General features: G+C 36.9%; 3 protein-coding genes across 3 annotated transcripts; 1 reads left to right on the top strand and 2 right to left on the bottom strand.

The window, feature by feature from the left end:
* Positions 1-293: 293 nt before the first annotated feature.
* Positions 294-2943, top strand: LOC142538239 (protein FAR1-RELATED SEQUENCE 5-like). Its single transcript, XM_075643604.1, has 3 exons — positions 294-429; positions 538-2691; positions 2768-2943. Exons 1-3 carry the CDS (start codon positions 411-413, stop codon positions 2941-2943), a joined length of 2349 nt encoding a protein of 782 aa, XP_075499719.1. The 5' UTR covers positions 294-410.
* A 13468-nt stretch (positions 2944-16411) lies between these two features.
* LOC142538995 (GDSL esterase/lipase At5g45920-like) lies at positions 16412-17919 on the bottom strand. The gene is made up of 5 exons (XM_075644294.1): positions 17764-17919; positions 17404-17628; positions 17225-17292; positions 16922-17086; positions 16412-16687 (listed from the first exon to the last, which is right to left on the bottom strand). Exons 1-5 carry the CDS (start codon positions 17860-17862, stop codon positions 16564-16566), a joined length of 681 nt encoding a protein of 226 aa, XP_075500409.1. The 5' UTR covers positions 17863-17919; the 3' UTR covers positions 16412-16563.
* A 549-nt stretch (positions 17920-18468) lies between these two features.
* Positions 18469-19698, bottom strand: LOC142540570 (senescence-specific cysteine protease SAG39-like). The gene is made up of 2 exons (XM_075646829.1): positions 19213-19698; positions 18469-19069 (listed from the first exon to the last, which is right to left on the bottom strand). Exons 1-2 carry the CDS (start codon positions 19649-19651, stop codon positions 18480-18482), a joined length of 1029 nt encoding a protein of 342 aa, XP_075502944.1. The 5' UTR covers positions 19652-19698; the 3' UTR covers positions 18469-18479.
* Positions 19699-19950: the final 252 nt, after the last annotated feature.

Here is a 19950-nt window from a genome sequence, read left to right as displayed (position 1 = left end):
CACAGGCGGCATATGCAGCAAGTGCAACTGCATATAGATATTAAGATTTTGGCTGTACGTGACTTTTGAAAATTTTGAGGAACAATTTTTATATTGGGTTGTTGACTGAAATTGGGGAACAATTTTTTTACGATACTGTTTGGTAAATTTCATTTGATTTCAGAATTTGATATGTTAACTATAAGTTTATATTGTAATTTGGATTAAATGATTGATAAACTAATCCATATTTCTTATTTGGAACACGATGCTCTCTGGTACTACTTCTGATTTTTTTTGTTATTGTCTCATAGAATTTACTGGAGTATTGTTGTTCCTGAGTTCATCACAAGATTAGATCCTGGTCCATCTGTGGTTGCTACACATCTACATACATCCCATTGACTGAACCGAGACCTGAAACACGGCGAATGGATCTGAATTGCGATGGTAGATATATTGATTCTTGTAATATTTTCCCATGCTTATAAATTTCCTTTTAGAATATAACCAAATACTATCCAAACTGATTTTTTGTTCTTATACACTTTGTGGTAGATAATATTGAAGAGGTTGGAGTTTCAAATTTGGAATCTGTGGTTCGTAGAGATGTTGAGGTACTATCTACAAATTCTATTGTAGATCAATTGGAGAGTAGACTATTTGTTGGTGAAGTTGTGAAAAGTGTTGAAGATGCTTATATACTATATTGTAATTATGCTCATGCAAAAGGTTTTAGTGTTAAAAAAGGTGATCAACGTTACTTTCCTGGCACTAACGAACTTCAAGCTAAAGAGTTTGAATGTTCCTGTGAGGGTAGTAAAGATGAAAAACGTTCTAATGCACAAATACCTGTTTACTTGAAGCCGACAAGTAGAAGTAAATGTAAAGCAAAGCTCAGAATAACTAGGCAACGTGGTGGAGAATGGACGGTCGGTAGATTTGTCATAGAACATAATCATGAAATGCTTGGGGTTGATCAAAGACATTTGTTGAGATCATCACGCAATATTTCATATGCTCAAAAATCTATTTTGGAGTCCATGGTAAATTCTGGGATAACAGTGTCTAATGCTGTCTCTTATATGGTAAATGAAGCACAAGGACCACAAAATTTGAGCTTTATTCGAAAAGATGCATATGATTATCTTGGTCGCATAAAAAAACAAACGAAAGTTGAGAATGTAGATGATTCTACATTACTTCATCATTTTATAAACAAGTCGAATAAAGAGTCAAATTTTTATTGGAATGTGCAATTAGATGATGACAATAGAGTCATGAACTTCTTCCTTAGGGATTCCAGATGTGAAGCTGATTATGAGTTTTTTGGTGATATATTATCAGTTGACACGACTTATCGAACCAATCGGTACAATTTGATATGTGCTCCTTTCGTTGGAATTAATCAGCACAGACAAAATGTAATGTTTGGCTTGGCATTTATGTCAGATGAAACTGAGAGTTCATTTGAATGGTTGTTCAAAACTTTTCTTGATTCTATGAATGGGAAACAACCTGAAACAATTTTTACAGATCAATGCCAAGCAATGATGAATGCAATTGAAACAATTTTTCCATATTCACACCATCGGTTATGTCAATGGCACATCAATCAAAATGCTCCATCACATTTAGGTAATTTGAATGGTGATTCGAGTTTTAAAATATTGTGGAATAAATGCATGACTTATTGTGAATCTGAAGAAGAATTTGAATCCACATGGAGTATTATGATTGATGAATACAATCTCAGTGGCCACAAATGGTTAAATGGTATGTACACGTTGAGATACAAATGGGCTACTGCGTTTAGCAATCACAAGTTTAGTGCAGGGCTATTGGCAACTTCTAGAAGCGAGGTGACAAATGCTGTGTTGAAGAGATCAGGTAACAGTGCAATTTCATTGTATGATTTTGTGGTTAATTACGAAAAAATCCAACAAAGTTGGCGAGAGAAAGAGAAGGCCAAAGATACGCGTTGTCATCACAAGAAAGCCCCGACAATGTTGAAAAACAATCCAATGTTGAATTCTGCAGCTGATGTTTATAGACTCACTGTGTACAAGCTATTCGAGTTAGAGTTTATTAATTCTTTGAATATGCGATTTATTGAGATGCCTTTGGATTTCAGTGCGGTTTTCCTCGATTTTAAAGTAAAATCTCATGATGAGAACTCAAGGGTTCGACACGTGTTATTTAATAAGGAGACTACTGAAGTAAAATGCAGTTGTCAGAAATTGGAGTCAATGGGAATATTGTGCAAACACATTTTGATGGTCTTTAATTTTATGAATGTGAATTATATTCCCAAACCCCACTTGAAGAAGCGCTGGATGAAAAATGCAAAAAATAGAGTTTTGGTGGATGATTTTTGTCAGCAAGAAAGTGGAAGTGTCCAGGAATCTGAGATGGTTTTTGTAAACCACCTTATGAGATCGACATATACTCTTAGCATGCGATATAAATCTAATGGAGATGCACGAAAGAAATTGACAGAAATTGTTGAAGGTGCGAGAGAACAAATAGATGAGTTCTTCGAAAAACTTAAGTTGGATGACAACGGGATTCAAGAAGAAAACATGGTAGATGAAATGGTTGTACGTAATCCTCCTCAAGTCAATTCAAGAGGAATTACAAATAAAAACATACAACGTCATTGGGATGATAAAAGTAAGAAAAGAAAAGGAAAAGGAAAAGTTGACAGTTCAAGTAAGTCGTGATTTCTTTTGTTAATTGTTAATAGTTATTTCAATCTTTAATAAATTTTTCTCATTGTGTGATGTAGATGCAAGATGCGGCAAAAGAAAAGGACAAAGCTCACAGGCTTCTCAATGCATGAATAGCCAAGAAGTAGATCATGCCCAACAACGACAAAATCCTAATGTCCCACCATCATTGACATCTCAATTTGAAGTCAATCAACTATATAATTGGGTTAATGCTTTTGAGGGGCTTTTGTAATGAAATTCTGGAGATAACTTGCTGTTGTGGGACTTCTGTTTTTGTTAGGCTCTTGCTGTTGAGGGGCTTCTGTTTCAGTGAGGCTCTGTAGAGATATCTGTAAATTATGTAATGACCATACACTACTTAGACAAATGATATTGTATTTTGGGAAATCAAGCTTTGCTTCTCAAGTATATTTTAGTCTATGTTTTTCTGCTTCCAATCAGGATTGTGTGTATTGGGAAATCAGGCATTTGTTCTTCATTTGTAAAAGTTGACCCTTATAAATTACATCACATGTGCCTCAAAGACGTGTGTTCCATAATTAAAGGTAGCGTTGTTCATATCAATCCCCATCCATGCTATATGCACGTGGCCCAGAAAAATACACATTTTTTGTTTCAGCACTATAAATGCATAGCAGACTAGAAAAACTACTAAATACTATCAGAAATAATATAAATGCATAGCAAACCAGGAATATTACTAAATACTTTATGAGAACAAAGTAATTAATCCACTTATCTTACATGACAAAACAAAACAATTAAAAAAGATTCACTGTAATGATAAAAATACTACTTCCAATCTTCTTTAACACGAAGAGATTTCAATTGTCGTTCTATCTTTTCAAATATTTGTGCAGCCTTTAAGCATTGCTCCGGTTGATCACGTGCTAAATCTACCTGGACATCTATTAGTTTAGCTAGTTTCTCATATTGGTCGGCAGATGTGGTTCAACTTGAAGCTGTAGTAGAACTTGAAGCGGAAGCTGAAGCGGACCTTGAACTCGAACAAGATTGTTTTTCCTTGTACGCCGTAAATGCTACTATTGCTCCTTCATTAGTTTTATAAGACTTGTGTACAGCTCCACTAAATTTGTTAACTTGCATATGCGTTTCTTCCCAAGACGTATATACGCCGGGATTGCGTCCAACAAACACAACATATGTTTTGCCCTATAGTTACACAAAATTTCCAAAAAAATTAATTAGTTTACTAAATGCAATAAATAAAACAAAAAATAGCAACTTCAAATTAAAAGGCTCACAATTTTAGCACTATCAAGTCAGCATATGCTGAGAAGGTCCAATAGTTCAAGTCTTTACTGAATTAGAACAACCAATGGAAGCCAAACCTATTCAGCAGTACCACACAAATAAAACTCTTGTTCAATTCCTATTATTGCTCCACAACCCAACCTATTAGTGTTGATCCCTCTGTCACACACAATGCCTATGTATTGCACAAATTGTTGCCTATCTAACACAAATTTCACAACTCCATTCCTAAAAACAAGGGTTAAGTTTTCACAACAAGATGAATTTAGGGATGCAGTACCATGTTTTTTTATATTTATATTTCTAAAATAGATCAAATATTTAGGTGATAATCGATTTAAACTGTGCGTATATTATATGTTATTATCATTAATTACTATATGATATTTTTTTAACATTCACTCTCTTGATTTTAGATCTACTTAAATATTATTTTTTTCGTGGTTAATATGAGGTTAAGAAAATTTAAAATAAGAACTCGGAAATAATTATTCAATTTTTCTTCAACCCTCGTGAAGTTGTTTAAATTTGTATAATATGAATCTAAGCTTACCCAATCAAATAAAGAACTGATTCCATCAATAAAGACTTGGAAATAAAATGATTCAAAATTTACGCACAAACCAGCAAATGCACGGTGGCGGCTTTTCGGCGGTGGCGGAGTGGTGACAGCGGCGATCGTGTACCAGTGGAAGAGACGTGGTGAGATTTAGGTTTTCGGTGGTGACGACCGTCGTGGTGGCTCGTGATGGTGGCGGCGTGGTGGGGGGAGTTGATGAAAACATGAGGATTATCAGAGAATTGGGGAAATGCTCTCTCCACCCTAAAGTTTAGTTGGAATATCATTGGAATATCAAATCACAGTAGAAAAAGGTTGAGCAATTAACCATGGTAAAAAAAAGGCTAATTTTTTTGTCAAAAAATTTTAAAATATAGGTGCCACGTGTCAGCGTTCGATTGGGTTAGGGCACAGCCCTAACGCCAGCATCGAACGAACCCTCTTTCCCGTAGCTTTTTGCCGAAAATACCTTCAACCATTTCGCAACCTTTGACCGTCGATTTTGGCCGCACCGGTGATCGAAAAATTCAAGTAAATATATATTTGGAAAGCCCATACCAAGAGCTCTCCATTGATACCACTCTTGCTAGGTGAAATCGTGATTTCTGAAAACCCGTCTAAAAACGCCGCCGGCTCAAAACTAAAAATTGATTGAGGGGTTTTGTTCTTTATATCATAAGCTTTCTTTTTGTGGGGCCCTTAGCTCCTAATCGTTATTACAATGCCATCTGATTAGGGTTAACTAATTACAGCGGAAAACGAGTTTAAATTTTCTTTACAATGAGCCAAAATCATTTTATTTGAATACTAAAAATAGTATTTAATCTCACGTCATAAACATGCCCACACGTAATCAAAATCAATCATATATAAACAACTCATATCCTCGGGACATGCCCCGGTATATAGATACATATACATATATACTGGGAACAAGACATAAACATAAAACCTCAGCCCAAGCTGTGGCTCCCTCCAGAATTACCCTCTCCGGTCTCCTGATATCCTGGAGTACCTGCCATTGTCTACACACAAAGACAACAACAGCCCCCTTGAGGGTGAGCAAAGCTCCGTATGGAACAACCAATCATATATACCACATATATCTAAACAATGATATATGGTATGCAATGCATGTATGTCGTGGAGGTATCGGGTCAAATGCCCATCCACTGAGCACATGTCAGAATCAATCGAATCGCTATCAAATCAATGCTCGAGCTGGCACACCGGCCTCAATAAGGGATACTCGTATGATAGCGTCGACAAAGCGCCATCAAATCCCAAATCTCATATCCAATCATCAGGGCCACAAATGTCTATGCTTTAAGAGTCATGTAATACCAAACATAGCATTGTGTTCACAAACCCCAGAATCCAATCAAATCATATCAGGGTATACAAGGATCATAGCTCAACGTGCATGTCATGTATCGATGTATGCATCAAACGATGTGTGTTAACAAAACATTTATTTTATACATCGATATTCAAATCACAATGTCATGTATGCCACATAAACTCAACAATTAAGGCATATAGACACATATTCTCAATCCAATCAGTCAAATCAATCCAACATATATCATATAATACAGATACATGTCGTATGTTACCCGGTCGCAACATACCTCAATTCTTCGTTCCGGTTGATGTAGCTTGAAAATATCAGTATAATAATCTATCTACATCAATAACATATTCATTTCAATCAATAACATACTCCAAAATCATTAATATGAGTTTCAAATATCATTTGAAACTTTGAAAATTCATATCAAATTCAAATCATAGCATAATTCAATTCCGACATTCAAAACTTAGTTTCTTGTCGATTATTCTACCGCATATATTTATCAGAATTAATAATAACCGACAAATAATTATTCAATCTCAACCCTACGATTAAAATTCCCTAATTATAATAAATTGAGAATAATTCAAAATAACATCACTATAATCATCTCTTCTTCGTTAAAATCATACACTATTCAACAATCTTCAATTTCTGTATGATTTAATAATTTATCGGATTTATTCCAAAAATCGACGAATTTCAAATATCACCAAAACTATAAAATTTATACCTCAAATCGAAGACCTCGTGTCAACGATCTCAAAACTGAAGTCGGTTCGTCGATTGGATAAACCGTTAAGTCGCAAAATCGAAAAGAAAAATAAAAACCTTATTTCTCCTCTCTCATTTCGTTCTCTGTCAAAATTGAGGAGAATTCCACCGACTCACGTTAATATTATTTTTTTTATTTTTATTTTTTTAATATTATATTATATTATATTAATAAATTAATATAATATAAATAATATATACTATTTAACATTTTAACTTCGGTACATCTCTTTGGACTAGTCAAACGATCAAATTTCCCAAAACTCAAAACATGAAACTTCTATATCTTTGAGTTTTCTACGTTATACCCAAATCTCAAATAATTTGAACTTCATATGACCCAGATATGTCATATTTTGTTCTTTAAAATTAATTCATTATTTTCAACTATTTACGAAAATGACATCAAAATAAATTGAATATTTTTCAACTTATTTACAAAAATGACATCAATACTATTTTATTCTCGGGTCTCACATTTCTCCCCCACTTAAAAGATTTCGTCTTCGAAATCTCAAACATCTCTATATACAGAACATTGGCAAACATATAGTACGTCACCAATTATAGTACATATCAAAACTAAAATCAGTAAAGGGATCAATATACATTGAATACAATGGAACATATGACATAGAATCAAACAAATGCGGATATGCATCACGCATTTTGCTCTCCAATTCCCACGTCGACTCTTCCACACCATGCCGTGTCCATTGCACTCGAACTAAAGGAATCGTTTTATTTCGCAATTTCTTCTCCTTTCGATCCATAATGCGAACAGGTTGTTCAACATAGGAAAGAGAAGGATCAAGTTCAACCTCATCAGGTGCAAGTACATGTGATGGATCCGGTTCATATTTCCTCAACATAGAAACATGAAACACATCGTGAATGACAGATAGAGCTGGTGGCAATGCCAATCGATAAGCAAGATCACCAACTCGATCCAGAATCTCGTATGGACCAACATATCGAGGAGATAATTTCCCTCGCATGCCGAATTGAACAGTGCCTCTAAAGGGAGATATTTTCAAAAACACTCTGTCACCTTTCTGGAATTCCAAGGGTCGTCTTCGTTTGTTCGCATAACTCGTTTGACGATCCTGAGCAGCTTTCATCCGCTGCCGAATCAACTGAACCTTATCGTTCATTTCCTGTATCATTTCAGGTCCAGTCAATTGTCTTTCACCAATTTCATCCCAGATAATGGTGATCTACATCGTCTCCCATATAGAGCTTCAAACGGTGCCATACCGATACTCGTTTGAAAGCTATTATTATAAGAAAATTCAACCAATGGTAAGGCATCTTGACATCCTATTCTGAAGTCCATCACAACAGCACGCAACATATCCTCTAACGTTTGAATCGTACGCTCAGTCTGGCCATCAGTTTGAGGACGATAAGCAGTACTCATAGCCAAACGCGTACCCATCGCTTCCTGAAAACTACCCCAAAATTTAGAAGCAAATCTGGGATCACGATCAGATACAATCGAGACTGGCACACCATGCAATCTCACAACATTCTCAATGTATAAACGGGCCATTCTCTTATAAGGATAATTCCGCTCATACGGAATGAAATGTGCAGATTTCGAAAGCCGATCAATAATAACCCAAATAGCATCACAGCCCTTGGGCGAACGAGGTAAATGAGTCACAAAATCCATAGCAATATGTTCCCAATTCCATTTCGGGATTTCAAGACTATGGAGCAATCCTCCTGGTTTCATTCTCTCGGCTTTCACTTGCTGACAGACCAAGCATTTAGAAATAAACTCAGCAATGTCCTTCATACGTTTCCACCAGAATTGAGGTCTCAATGTCAAATACATATTCTGACCTTCAGGGTGAATACTGTATTTGCTACAATGTGCTTCTCGAAGAAGGGCAGCTTTCAAATCTGAACCATCAGAAACTACCAGCCGACCATTAAGTCGTAAAGACCCATCAGAATCAATCTGGAATCCAGACTGATGTCCAGCAGATACAAGTTCTTTCGACTTTTGGATCTGAGCATCGCTTCGTTGGGCCTTTCGTATTTTCGATATCAAGTTCGGCTCAATTTGCAATGCTGAGACAGTGACAGAATTCCAATTCGAGTGAAAAGTCCAGCCAGAAGTACATATATCCTCGTGTACTTTGGCGACACAAACAGAGGCTAAAACAGAATCATAAACTTTCCGACTAAGGGCATCCGCAGTAATATTCACCGATCCAGGGTGATATTGAATCTCACAATCAAAGTCCTTCAAGAGATCCATCCACCTGCGTTGCCTCATATTCAAATCAGATTGAGAAAAGAGGTATTTCAGACTTTTATGGTCCGAATAAATAACAAACTTTTCTCCGTACAAATAATGGCGCCAAATCTTCAGGGCAAACACAATGGCAGCCAATTCAAGATCATGAACAGGATAACGAGTTTCATGAGATTTCAATTGACAAGACGCATAAGCAACCACTTTGCCATGTTGCATCAGAACACAGCCCAAACCTTTACCAGACGCATCTGTACACACCACAAATCCTCCGGTACCTGGGGGAATAGTAAGCACAGGTGCTGTGGTCAATCTCGTCTTCAATTCAAGAAAACTAGCTTCACAATTCGTCTGACCAAATGAATCGCTGATTCTTCTGTGTCAGTTGAGTAATAGGTTTAGCTATTTTCGAAAATCCCTCGATAAAACGTTGATAATATCCCGCTAAACCCATAAAGCTACGGATCTCAGGAACATTCGTAGGTCTCGGCCAATTCAATACAGCTTCGACCTTAGCAGGATCAACAGATATGCCATGTCTCGAAATGACGTGGCCTAAAAATACCACTCTATCCATCCAGAATTCGCATTTGGACAATTTAGCATATAAATGTCTATTGCGAAGAGTTTGAAGTACCAGTCTCAGATGTTCAGCATGCTCCTTTTTCGATTTCGAATACACAAGAATATCATCAATAAATACAATAACGAATCGGTCAAGATAATCTCGAAAGACACGATTCATTAAATCCATAAATACAGCAGGAGCATTCGTGAGACCGAAAGGCATAACCAAGAATTCATAGTGGCCATACCTCGTACAAAAAGCAGTTTTGGGCACATCTTCGTCTCGAACTCGTAGAACGAAGATCAATCTTCGAGTATACAGAAGTACCCTGAAGCTGATCAAATAAGTCATCAATACGAGGAAGTGGATACTTATTTTTCACAGTAGCCCGATTCAATTGCCTATAGTCGATACACATTCGCATAGTACCATCTTTCTTTCGAACAAATAAAACTGGAGCTCCCCAATGTGATACACTCGATCGAATATATCCCTTATCGAGAAGGATCCTGTAATTGTTCTTTCAATTCTTTCAATTCCAGAGGTGCCATGCGATAAGAAGCTTTAGATATGGGAGCAGTCCCTGGCATAAGATCAATACTAAACTCAACTTCTCGATGAGGAGGAAAATCAGGAATCTCATCGGGAAATACATTTGAGAATTCTTTCGCAACAAGAATCTCATATAAAGAAGACTCCTTCTTCGAAATATCAACAGCGTAGATAAGATAACCCTCATCTCCGCTAGTCAACAATCGGGACATTTCCAAGGAAGATACAAATGGAGTTTTGGCTTGGGAACCCTTGCCATAAAAATTCCACTTGGGTCCATCAATCGGTCGAAATCGAACCACTCCATGACAACAATCAACAGTAGCTCGATTCGTCATCAAGATATCCATGCCAACAATACAATCAAAGTCGTGCATTGGGAGGACAATCAAATTCAGAAATACCACATTATCCTCATATATCAATACACAATTATGCACAACTCTTTCAGACAAAATAATCTTCCCTGCTGGCGTGGCTATCGATAGGGTATCATACAACGGGGTACACTCAATATCGTGAGATGCAACAAATGCATGAGATATGAATGAATGAGATGCTCCTGTATCAAATAAAACACGTGCAGGATAATCGCAAAGCGTGCAAATACCTGCAATCACGCCTCCAGGAGCTTCTCTCGCCTGATTCTCAGTCATGGCATACACTCTCACTTGAGGAGGAACTTGGGCACTCTGACCACCCGGTCCTCGATATCGTGGGACACTCGACTGCTGAAAAGATGGAACAGGAACAACAGGTCTCATCATAGTACTAGGGCCACCTCTAACTCCTTGCTGGGGTTGAGCAGAAGTTGTACCCCTGTTCGGACATACTCGAGAGAAATGGCCTTCCTGCCCACACTGATAACAAGTACCAAACATACCTCGACACTGCTCGATTGTATGTTTACCTCCACAATAACTACAGTAGGGAGCAATCACAGGACTCCCTTGCTGTGATCCACTCGAACTCGAAGAAGACGAAGAAACAGTACCAGTCTTCTTGAATTTCTTACCTCTCGGCCGCAAAGTAGGCTGCTGAGCTGACACCGGAGGTGGAGGAGTATACTGTGGACCTCCTCTCCTAAGTCCAGCCTCGGCTGCCTTGGCTCGTTCCACTGCCTCTGCGTAGCTGGTAGGCAATCCAGAAACAACATAAGTATATAATGCAGGATGTAATCCATTTACAAACCTGTTATATTTTGACCTCGCATTCCCAGCTACGTGAGGTGCATACTTCAACAGAGTAGAAAATTTTGAAGCATACTCCGCAACAGACATCGTTCCTTGCTGCAGATTATTAAATTTATTCTCTTGAGCAGTATAATAGGAAGGAGGGGAGTACTGCTCCAAAAACTGGGCCTTGAAGACATCCCAGGTGACTTCGATCTCGGCCTCTTTCAGTTCAATCTCAGCGGCTTCCCACCAAGATTTAGCTCGGTCTTTCAACTGATAAAGAGCAAGTTTCAGTCTCCGAGCCTTGGAATACTCAACAATATTAAACAGGTGCTCAATATCCTTCAACCAGGCCTCTGCTTTTTCAGCACTCTCAGTGCCAAAGAACCTCGGTGGTTTCAGATCCTGGAATCGAGCCATCACTACATCCATGGACAATCCTTCAAATTGTCCAACTATCCTCTCAGTACTGCTACACGCAGTTTCATTCGTGGGATCCATCTACAATCAAAAGATGAATATCACAAATCAATAACAATTTCATAATCTCATCATCTCATATCATCAATCTCATCAGATACTTACTCGAATCAAATCAAGTAGGAGCAAGTAATACAAATAAATCAAACACATACGCACAATTCATTTGTGCCTATTCAAGTGTACACAAGACTCAATCGAGCATTCCCAGCTATGCTCTGATACCACTCCGTGTGGGGCCCTTAGCTCCTAATCGTTATTACAATGCAATCTGATTAGGGTTAACTAATTACAGCGGAAAACGAGTTTAAATTTTCTTTACAATGAGCCCAAATCATTTTATTTGAATACTAAAAATAGTATTTAATCTCACGTCATAAACATGCCCACACGTAATCAAAACCAATCATATATAAACAACTCATATCATCGGGACATGCCCCGGTATATAGATACATATACATATATACTGGGAACAAGACATAAACATAAAACTATAGCCTAAGCTGTGGCTCCCTCCAGAAGTATCCTCTCCGGTCTCCTGATATCCTGGAGTACCTGCCATTGTCCACCCACAAAGACAACAACAGCCCCCTTGGGGGTGAGCAAAGCTCCATATGGAACAACCAATCATATATACCACATATATCTAAACAATGATATATGGTATGCAATGCATGTATGTCGTGGAGGTATCGGGTCAAATGCCCATCCACTGAGCACATGTCAGAATCAATCGAATCGCTATCAAATCAATGCTCGAGCTGGCACACCGGCCTCAATAAGGGATACTCGTATGATAGCGTCGACAAAGCGCCATCAAATCCCAAATCTCATATCCAATCATCAGGGCCACAAATGTCTATGCTTTAAGGGTCATGTAATACCAAACATAGCATTGTGTTCACAAACCCCAAAATCCAATCAAATCATATCAGGGTATACAAGGATCATAGCTCAACATGCATGTCATGTATCGATGTATGCATCAAACGATGTGTGTTAACAAAACATTTATTTTATACATCGATATTCAAATCACAATGTCATGTATGCCACATAAACTCAACAATTAAGGCATATAGACACATATTCTCAATCCAATCAGTCAAATCAATCCAACATATATCATATAATACAGATACATGTCGTATGTTACCCGGTCGCAACATACCTCAATTCTTTGTTCCGGTTGATGTAGCTTGAAAATATCAGTATAATAATCTATCTACATCAATAACATATTCATTTCAATCAATAACATACTCCAAAATCATTAATATGAGTTTCAAATATCATTTGAAACTTTGAAAATTCATATCAAATTCAAATCATAGCATAATTCAATTCCGACTTCAAAACTTAGTTTCTTGTCGATTATTCTACCGCATATATTTATCAGAATTAATAATAACCGACAAATAATTATTCAATCTCAACCCTACGATTAAAATTTCCTAATTATAACAAATTGAGAATAATTCAAAATAACATCACTATAATCATCTCTTCTTCGTTAAAATCATACACTATTCAACAATCTTCAATTTCTGTATGATTTAATAATTTATCGGATTTATTCCAAAAATCGACGAATTTCAAATATCACCAAAACTATAAAATTTATACCTCAAATCGAAGACCTCGTGTCAACGATCTCAAAACTGAAGTCGGTTCGTCGATTGGATAAACCGTTAAGTCGCAAAATCGAAAAGAAAAATAAAAACCTTATTTCTCCTCTCTCATTTCGTTCTCTGTCAAAATTGAGTCTCGTGAATTCCACTGACTCACGTTAATATTATTTTTTTTATTTTTATTTTTTTAATATTATATTATATTATATTAATAAATTAATATAATATAAATAATATATACTATTTAACATTTTAACTTCGGTACATCCCTTTGGACTAGTCAAACGATCAAATTTCCCAAAACTCAAAATATGAAACTTCTATATTTTTTAGTTTTCTACGTTATACCCAAATCTCAAATCATTTGAACTTCATATGACCCAGATATGTCATATTTATGTTCTTTAAAATTAATTCATTATTTTTCAACTATTTACGAAAATGCCATCAAAATAAATTGAATATTTTTCAATTTATTTACAAATGCCATCAATACTATTTTATTCTCGGGGTCTCACACTTTTGGTACTACTTTTGCAAATTTTCGAGAACGACCCGTCGGTTTCGTTTTTCTGTGTGATTCCGGTCATCTTATCCGGCGAGTTTGCCGCCTATTGCCGGTTAGCCTCTGTTTAGGCTCGATTTTAGCCACTGATATTGGAAGTACAAGCTGTATCGGTGCGAATTGTTGTCTATGTGAATTTAATTCAATTTCAGCTCAAATATTGTATCATTATTAATTAATTATTGGGTTATTGTTGTAGGTTCCGGAATTGTGCAAGTTGGAGGTATAATCTGGTGAGCCTAGAATTTATCGCAGTCGCATAAATATTAGTTTAGCGTCATGCAAGGCTAAAAAAATATTTTGCGATGATAAAATAGAAATGATTGATTTTAGGCATTTTAGTCGAATATTGAGATTTTAGAAATTTAAAATGCCTAAATTGTTGAAATTGGATTTTTAGTGAATTTAAATGGTTCTGAAATTTTTATATGTTAATAAGATCATTTAAATTAATATTCAGGTGATTTGTCTGAGATGGCATTTCCAGAACTTTCTTGAGGATTTAAGATATTTTGTGGTAAATTAAAGTCAGTTGAGGTACGTACGAACTGTTTTCATTACGACGTCTATTATGACGTGAGATGACGTTGAGTATTTTGTAATGAGCTGTGGCGTACTTTATGTGCTTCTGTGAATACGTGATTGCATTCATGCATTTATTTGAGTTGATACTATTAGTGCATAGCATTTCGAGCCTTGACTCCTTTGATTGCTATTGATATTGATCTATCGATTTGTTGCGTCATCGATGGAGCGGGTGGGTAGGATTAGCACTCCTGATGACTTGCATGAGGGCTGAGCGGGTAGCTCTCATACCCTCGATGCTACGTGCATGGATGAGGGCGACTTGATGTTGCGTTGCTACGTTCCTGGCACGGGTGGCCACTGTTACTGTTGTTGATGCGATTCATTTGGACTCCGTTTGGTATCCGTTATCGGTTGTTACCTTTCATGCATTGCATTACATTGCATTGCATCGCATTTTACTTGATGTTATTTCATGTCAGTTATATTTGTCGTAATATTACTGGTTCGTTGTACTGGGGCCCGACCCCTCGTTTCTTTTTATGTTGTGGTTGTTTTTGATGTCATAGCAGGTTATCCAGGAGGATTTGACACGTTGGTGGAACGTCAGGTAGCGGTGCCCAGTAGTTGGATTGTGATTGAGAGTTCCCAGATATTATATTATGGAGTCATACTTTTGCCAGGGAATTTCCTGTGTAGCTGTACTGTTATTTTTACGATGTTTTGGATTGTTGTTGTGTGAGCGAGCCTTGTCGGCTCTGTATATGCTAGTCCTGGCCAGTGCGGCTATATGTTTGTGAATTGATGTTATGACTTTATTTCGAGTATATAAATGTTGTTGTGTTGTTTGGAAATTTTTGGGATGTCATACTTACGGGGAGGTTATGCCGAAATTTCTATTGGCCCAAAAGGAAAATTTTTAATCGCTTTCGCTGTTTACATTAATAAATCCTGATTGTTTGGTCATTAAACGTTAATCAGGAGCATGGGCCCCCACATGATAATTAGAGCCATTAGGACTAATCATCTTACTTGTGCGTACCTCCATCTTTTGTGAATGTTACCAACGAATAATCGTCAAAGTCTGAACACAAAAGAATCACTTCCCTAATACTGGCTAGAAAGCCTTTTCTGATGTGGAAGTTTAGACTAAGCTGCAACCACAGAGCATACGAGGACTTCCTATAGTATTTGAGAACCTCGCTCTGATACCAATTGTTGGGATATTAGGAAAATAACGATGTAATATTGCAGCGGAATATCGTAAGTGATATAAATAATGAATAAGATTAACACCAATATTTATAGTGGCTCAATTCATCACAAGATTGAGCTACGTTCACTCTAAACCTCTCAAGGAGATCACTTCTTTATTAATAACAAAAAGATAAGAAAATTGAGAATATAAAGTATTTCACTCAGAATACTATGATTTTAACTCTCACTTTCTCTCCATTATTCGTATTACTTCTAAGGATAAACATTCCTTAAGAAATTAAATCTCACACTAAATCTTTTTTTTCACTTCTACACTTATGATTGTAGATGAGATGATTTTTTGTTTTGGTGTGATTTTGAAATGAATAATGGATGAGTATTTATAGGTAAAGTTTAGGGAAGAAAAAAAAATTAAAATATCATTGCTTACATAATCAAACCAACCGTGTTTTTGACTAACTCAAACCATGTGTTGTTAATTGTGTTGTTGAATTAAAAAAAGGTTGCTTGAATATTAGCACATCTGGGTGTCTAGAAGATCGATCGAGAAATTTTCTCAAGGAAGTTAAGTCGATTGAAATTAGTTTTGACAATAATCTATTTCGTCTTTGACCAATTAAAATCAAGTTTTAAACAATTGAAACAAGTGCATTGACATCAAATATCATTTCATTTTAGATTATATTGACAAGAAGACTTGAATTAATTAGCATGCGAAGTCACAAGATAAAGAAAGTTGCAGATGATTTCACCAAACCATTCACGACTGAATTTTTCAAACATAATAAATCAACAACGTTTGCTTTTATCATAACATACCACTATTTAACATAATTTGATTGCAACCCACTTAATTAATTTGTTCAGTTAAAATCTGAAAACACCGGAGGATCCTTTAGGACTAATTTCAGTTATGATCGAGCGGGTGATCGGCCGGCAGACTTTCCACGCTTACGCCAACTTCCTTCAGCCGCGCTATCACTTCCTCGAAAACAAACTTGTTTCCATCCACAGTCAAATGTAAACCATCTCTGCATTGGTTCAAATCTAGATATTTTCAGTTTTGCAAGGGTAAAATAGTTCGTTTAACACTTTTGCTTTGGGAATGAATCTGAGAAATTTTGTCCATTTTATGTTAAAATATATATATAATAGGAAATTAAATTTGTAAGAAAAAATAATGCATGAAAAGTTTGAACAATATAATTTATAGTGTCAGACCATGTGCATGTTTTTTAAGCATTTAAAGGTAGCAAGAAGCATACACTAAGATAGCCTTTTGCCATCCAGGAAATTGCTGCATTTTGGTCCAGAGATCCACGGCTGTAAGTCCACATTCAGCTGCAACGTCGAGACATGCTCTTGCGTAGTTGCCTGCGGCTTCGTTCGTCCTCTCCGGTAAGCCCGTCGGGTTGGGGTGAAACGGATGCCTGCATATCAGTTATTTCTTACAGTCAAGAGAACCTCAAACCATATAAAAAAAAAAAGTGAAATTTTCGAATCACTTGATTAAAAGACATATGCAGAGATGATATGACAAATATATGAAATATAGATAGATTAATCACTGGAGACGGGCAGCTTCGTCAATTGGAGGAGGTGAGATGAGGAGAACACGAGTCGAAGGCCATCGCTTCTGAAACCATCAAAACCATTAACTAATTTAAGGCAAAACATTCACGGCTTTATGGAAAATATAAAAAAAAAAGAAAACAAAACAAAATTTCGGTTTTAACATAATCTAAACCTGGAAAAAGTCAACAATGGCGTGGAGATTCTGCTTGTACTCCTCAAGCGGCACGTGTTGATGCGCACTGGATCTGTCAGGAAGGCATGCGTCATTAGCGCCGAAGAAAACCGTCACCGCCGCTGGATCTTCGCCGCCCTCCTCCGGCGGGGGAAACACCTTCCCTGTCACATGAAGAGCCATTCTTGTATTGTACCCACTGTAACCTCTCAATACCACATCCACCTACACACGAACAATATATCGCCGGCCCACCACATATATCAGAAAATCAACGAAATATACGGACAAATTACACAACTACGTCTCCATTTATTTGTATATTTACTGAAAGAACAAACAAAAAATTTGCGAAACTACCATGCGGCAGAAGTGATTAGCGAGAGAAGAACCCCACCCACCATCTTTGAAGGACCCTTCAGTAATAGAATCACCGAAGAGATAAATCTTTGGCCTCATCTTTTCTTGCTGTTTCTCCACAAAAACGACAAGTGCTGCATATATATATATATATATACACACACATACATCCTTAGTTAGAGTACTATACGAAAATGAAAAAGGTTTTGAACAGTTACGAATAAAATAATAAATTGTGGGGTTTATATGTGAGTAATGGCACAGCTAAATGTTATTAATTCTTAACTTACGAAGTTCTTGAATGCTTTCATGGTACGTACTTCCATGCAGATCAAGAATACATTTCAAACTATAATTGATAAAATAATATTTTATGCTTCTCAAATATATAAATTTGTTTGTTTTAAGAAACAAAATTCATTTTTTTTCTTTATTTTATTTATTCAAAAAATTGTTAAACATTTTTCGAAACTTAGTTATTAAGAATATATTGATAACAAAAATAAGAAAAAATATAATTAAATTTAGAAACCGAATGATATATTTGGAAATATATTTAATTATATTTTTTCTTAGATAGATAAATTGAGAGAGAGAGAGAGAGTTGGAGAGGTCATGAATGTGGATTAACAGTACAGTGTCTTATATTACATAAGATTGACATAAATAAGTTTGAGTTTTCTGACAAAGAAAATCAAATTCGCAATGTTACATTTTTAAGCAGTCGGATAAGAAGCTTCCATCGCAATGCCACAGAGACCCTCTGCAGCAGAAATGCCCCTTTGCATTCTTATATATCCACTCTCTCCCCAGCTGCTTCCCCAAGAATTCTTAACCAACCAATACTTTGTACCGTCGCTGGTTTTCCCGTAACCGACAGCGGTGACACCGTGATCTAGATCGGTTCCACATTCTCCTGTAAATACTCCGCTCGAGTAGAATTGAAAGTCTGATCCACCAGCATCAATGGCCACGGATACTGGTTGGTTTGCCACGGATTTTAGCAAAGATGACTCGCTATTGGCTGGAACGTCCTCGTATCCTGTGATCTTTGCGACATGGGATGATTCTTTTTGTGTGCTGCAGGTGCCATCGACTCCTTGGTAGGGATAATTAGATTCGGTGGTCAGGCCCTTATTTCCTATTATGTATTCGAACGCATAGTCCATGAGACCACCATTGCATCCCTGATCTTCACTTGTGTCACAATCCACGAGTTCTTGTTCGGACAATGATACTAGTTTCCCCGACGTGAGCCGATGGATTCCTTCCGTGGCTGCCACAGCTGAAAATGCCCAGCAGCATCCTGCATTTTGTAACTTGTTTTCATCAGGATTTGTTTCTTTGAGCTAGAGAATATTTTCTATTTAAAACATGCTGATATTTATCGAGAAAAATGAAAGTGGGGAGTAGTTGTTTGGCTATGCTCATTGTTTTCTGTGCACTAACCACATTGGCCTTGGTCCTTGATGCCTGTAACAGCTCCCTTCGTTCTCCAGTCCACACTAGGAGGAACTGCGGACACGTTGGCATATTTGAAAGATGAAACTTTTGGTGATATTGGATGGGAGACCCTTTTGTATCCATTTCGGGCTGCCCGAAACTCCTCATTCGTCAAATCAGAAAACTCGTTGATGCTGAGTATGTAAGATCGAAGTCCAGCTTCATTGAAAGACTCGATGTACTCCACATTTTGCTTGAATATTTTGAATCTTTCCGCCTTCTCTGTGTCATCCCTGTATACACGTCCATATTGTGCCATCCATTGCTCATGTCTGTCGACCATTGATGACGAATGAGGCAGCGTGCGGGCTGTGGCCTGATAATCCCACAACTGCAACACAAAGAGAGTGGCAAAAACAAGCTTCCAAGTTGGAGCGAAGGCCATTGTTGGGAGCACTGTATAAATTTGATTGAATTTATGATGTCTGTATTCCTTGCGCGCGCATTTTATAGAGTTGGTGTGCTGGCAGTGTGAATGTGGAGTTGCATGCCATATAAGTCCTTAGAAAGCCCGGCAAGTTGATAGACATTCTAAGTAATCATATCACAAAGTTGCGTGAACGTTGCTTTATTCAATTGATTAATATATACATATAATTATAGGTGTTTTAGTGTCTATACTTTTGTTTTTTGGATGCTAGAACGGGACAACAACAATGTAATTAAAGGTACTAATAAATATTT

The sequence above is a fragment of the Primulina tabacum genome, chromosome 3 (genome assembly GCF_025594145.1).
Source record: "Primulina tabacum isolate GXHZ01 chromosome 3, ASM2559414v2, whole genome shotgun sequence".
NCBI classification, from domain to species: domain Eukaryota; kingdom Viridiplantae; phylum Streptophyta; class Magnoliopsida; order Lamiales; family Gesneriaceae; genus Primulina; species Primulina tabacum.
The sequence above is the reverse complement of the archived record's forward strand: the minus strand, read 5'-3'. Positions and strand labels throughout refer to the sequence as shown.